Consider the following 4,518-nt stretch of genomic DNA (forward strand, 5'->3'; position numbering starts at 1 on the left):
AATTTCTCACCAAGTTTCATAATTTTTGGAATGGAAAAACCCATTAAACCATTTAAAGAAATATGGGCAGTGCCTGCTGCCTAAGAGTTTTTCTCAGATTTTTAGGGTTCTTTGAAAAATTATTTCTCTTACACCACAGCCCGGTTCTTTCTGAAATTTTACCAGGATCTTTACTTATATCTAATTTAGTTTCTCTCAAAATTTCATAATTTTTAGGATAGGGGAACCCATTAAAAAATTTAATACAATCTGGGCTGTGTTTGCTGCCCAGAAATTTCATTTTCAGATTATTATGACAAACTTTGAAAAACCATTACTCTTTAATTATTTTTCATTTTCCTCTAAACATTTTCTGTTATCTTTATACATATTTGAACTAACATTTTACCAAATTTCATGACTTTTGGCTTAGTAAAACGTGTTCAATTTTCAAAACAATCTGGGCAGTGCATGCTGCCCAGAAATTTTCCAGATTGCATTAAGATGCCAAAAAGTTCATAACTTAGGTTTGAAAACACATTTTTTACGATTTTCCAAAGCCTAAACTCAAGTACTCATCTTGAACTATGAAACCATACAAATTATTTCCATAAAAAGAGGTAGTAGGGTACGATCTGACCCGTTGGAATTCAAACCACGAAAACTTGGTAGCATGCATTTTTACACATTCTAGCAAAACTAAACACAACTAGCAAAACCCTACCCACATGCATGCATGCAAATCAATCAAGCTAACCCACAAGCATAAAATAAACTTCAAAAACCAACAAAATAACCTTTACAACCAGATCTAACATCAATAATAAAAAAACAACTCAAAAACCAACCAAAAACTCTACCTTTGTAGTTCTAGCTTGAAGATGAGATTCTGTAGCTTTTCAAACTTCCTCATTGGATTCTATACACTCAAACCGAGCACCAAAGGTTCCACATGCAGATTTTTAAAAGAGTGTTAGGGTAGAAGATGAAGATGAGTGGAAAAATTACCAAAACTCTAAAATCCTTACCTTTGTTCTCACTAAAACATTAAAAAGCTTCAAATCTTGATATTTCTTAGAACAACTTCCATTTAGACTTAGAACACAAGATCCATGCCATGCATTGCTATTAGAATCACATGCATGCATAGTAAAACCCCTTAGGATTTCGGGTTTGAAAGAAAAAGAGAAGGAAAAAGAATGTACTAGGTTCGAGACTTACACTTGCCTAGATATCTCTTGAGTTTCTTCCTTCTTCAATGGGGAGAGAGTGCTCTTGCTCTTGGAGAGAAAATGACAGCAATGGAGAGTGAGGAGGGACTAGGGCTTTAGTTATGGGGAGAAAAAATGGAGAGAGCTATTTTCTTGAGGAAAAGAAAATTTAAAAAAAAAAAATAATGATTGGATGTGTAAGAGGGAAATGATTGAGGATTTAGCCAATGGGTGGGTAAGTCTCTTACTCTTCCTAGGGTAGGTGTCCTAGACACTTGAGTACACTAGGGCATAGTCTAGTCGCCCATCACACCCTCTCTCCACCTTTGGAAATGACTAAAATGCCCTTGTTCCTTTCAACTCATTTATAATGCACTCAAGGGCCCTTTGGTAATTTCACTCTCTAAATTTAACCAAATTTTTACCCTATAGTTTTCAAATATCTCCAAGCTAAATAAAATAAAATAAATGTGACCAAAAATAAAATTTTGTCACATAACAAATAATTTTGGTAATTTACTCAAATTGACCAAAATGTCCTTAGAGGCTCGGGCAAGAATTTCAATTCTTAAGCCCGGTAGATTGGAACTAAATCCTCAATCAATTTTTCTTAATTTTATTGGCTCGACTATACAATCCTAGTTGCCAAATATTTTTATGCCATAGTAATCCTCATTTTACATAATTCGAGATTTTTCCCTTATTAGGGTTTGCCCCTCGGTCCAAGACCAATTTTCTTTGCATAAGCCTAAACCTTTTACCAAATTAGCACAACAGCTATAAAATTCATGAAATAACATAATTTCACATAATATTATTTATTGAAATAATATTTCACATAATTCTTCACCGGCTCCAACCATCTACTAACGGGTTCAAAACACGGGATGTTACAGGAAGAGAGAAGGAATAACTCTTGGAGAAAATTTGTTTCTTGAGCTCGGCAAAGCATCCAAAGCATTTTAAATGATCATAAGTAGGAGGTTTAAAATGTAATACCTCATATGGCGTGGTGTTTTTGAGTGACTTGGAGGGAAGCCGATTGATCAAGTGGGTGGTTGTAAGAACAAAATCACCCCAATATACTAAAGAAATACCTGATTGAAACATTAAAGCTCTTGCAACATTGAGTAAATGTTGGTGTTTTCGTATAGCCACCAAATTTTGCTCGGGACAATCAACACAAGATAAGTAGTGAATAGTGCCTTGTGATTTTAAAAAAAAGAATCAAAATCTAATTCTTTGGCATTATCAGATCGAACTCCTTTTATTGAAGTGCCCAATTGTGTGTGAATCATTGATAAAAAATGTGGTATAATTATGGAAACATCAGATTTCACTTTCAATAAAAAAAGCCAAGTATAACGAGAGTGGTCATCTACAACAGTCAAGAAATATCGATACGCTTCTCTAGTCTCATGCATAAAAGGTCCCCATATATCAATATATATTAGATCAAAAATAGAATTTGAAATATGGCTATTTGAGGGAAAAGACAATTTTCTTTGTTTTGCTAAATGACAAATATTACAAGAAATGTCTTGTTTATTTAAAGCTGAAAATGAAAGTAAAAAATCTGCATTAGTGGAAACATGTAAAGAAGGGTGTCCAAGTCTTGAGTGCAATATGTCAGTAGAGATAGATGCAATCCTAGGCACGTCCATGACATATACATTCCCAATACATTTAGCCCTCCCAATCAGAGTATGACAATGCTTATCCTGGATAAAGCAATCATTTAATGTAAAAATTACATTATAGGCAAAATTTTCACATAAAGCACTAACAAACATGAGATTGATGGTGAATGTGGGGAAAAATAACACATTGTACAAAATGAGTGTTTTAGATAGTTTGACTGTGCCAATTTTAAGAACATGAGCAATCATGGCATTAGGCATGGACACAAAAATAGGGAAAACAGTGTCATCAAAATCAGTAAACAAAAATTTATCTTTGCAAATGTGATGACTAGCACCTGTATCAATCAGACAAGAGGAGTTAGAAGTTATACCAGAAATTTGTGAAGCAGATGCGTCAACATGTCGAGATTGCATTTGAGTTGCAAGATATGTGAGGAGTTGCTGGCACTGTTCAGCGGTGAAGCTTGAAGAGGACGACTCATTAGAGACAACAACAACTACTCCTTGTTTCGGTTGAGACTTGGATGGAAAGTCTTGTTTGTTGGTAGTCCAAGAAGCATTTGGATCACGAGGCTTTGGCTTCCATCCTGGAGGAAAATCGTGTAGTTTTTAGCAACGATCACGAGTATGGTTTTGGAGACCACAATGAGCGCATAGTAAGGTTTTCTTCCCAAAAGGTTTATTGGTGTGAACAGGGGCAGCCATTGGCAACTGAAGATTGGATAGTGGTATTTGTTTTTCCTCTTGGATAATGAGAGAAAAAACTTTGTTAATGGGAGGAAGAGGCTCGAACATCATAATATTGGTGCGATTTTGGGCATATGATTCATTTGAGCCCATGAGAAAATACAGTACATAATCTTGTTCTTGGTAAGAGGAAGATGCTCCATCAGTAAGTGGCCTAAACATACTCAATTCATCATAGAGAGTTTGCAAATTGGTAAAATATGTGGTAATGTCAAGGTCACCATGCTTGATGTTAGATATGGATTGCTTTAGTTGGTAAATCCTATGGCCATTTCTTTGGTAGTACCGATCATGAAGAACCTGCCACATTGCAGAAGCTCGGCCACAATATAGAATGCTTGCAGCGATTGGAGGTGAGACCAAGTTAATGATCCAGCCCATAACCATTGAATTACAGCAAGTCCAAGAATTATAGTTGGGGTCATTGATGGGAGGAGTTGGAAACGTATCAAGGACAAACCCCATCTTGTTCTTGGCCACAAGAGAAATCGTGATGGATCGAACCCAAGAACTGTACTTGCAACTGCCATTTATAATGCTAGAGACCAAAACCGCACCTGGTTGATCGGCATGGGAAAGAGAATATGGATTCTCATAAATGGATGGAATCATCATAGATGGAGCCGATGGTGGTGGGGTTGTGGATGGCGGAACCGTGGGTGGCAGAGGCGGAACGACCTGCGAGGGGCGACCATTAACGAATGGGGTAGCGTCTGACTGGGTAGCTGGAATGCAATGAGGGATTGATGTGCCTTCGGTTTCAGAGGTTTGCCTCTGAGATCATGTTCTTGCCATGGTAAATAAAAATAAAACAAGAAAGAAGTCGACTATTTGTGAAGAAGAACGACTTGTGGGTGGTGAGGGTGTCGACTTGTTGCAGAGGGAGGCGACAATGGAGGTTATGGAGGTGAGATGGGCAAATGGGGTCGGGGTTGCAT

The 4,518-nt window shown here is 36.9% G+C and overlaps 1 protein-coding gene across 1 annotated transcript; it reads right to left on the bottom strand.

Annotated features, from left to right (window-relative positions):
• Window positions 1-2,739: 2,739 nt before the first annotated feature.
• On the bottom strand, window positions 2,740-4,192 carry LOC133799885 (uncharacterized). The gene is made up of 4 exons (XM_062237873.1): window positions 3,475-4,192; window positions 3,068-3,420; window positions 2,864-2,911; window positions 2,740-2,745 (listed from the first exon to the last, which is right to left on the bottom strand). Exons 1-4 carry the CDS (start codon window positions 4,190-4,192, stop codon window positions 2,740-2,742), a joined length of 1,125 nt encoding a protein of 374 aa, XP_062093857.1.
• Between the last annotated feature and the right edge of the window lie 326 nt (window positions 4,193-4,518).

This window comes from Humulus lupulus, chromosome 9 (assembly GCF_963169125.1).
Source record: "Humulus lupulus chromosome 9, drHumLupu1.1, whole genome shotgun sequence".
NCBI lineage: Eukaryota > Viridiplantae > Streptophyta > Magnoliopsida > Rosales > Cannabaceae > Humulus > Humulus lupulus.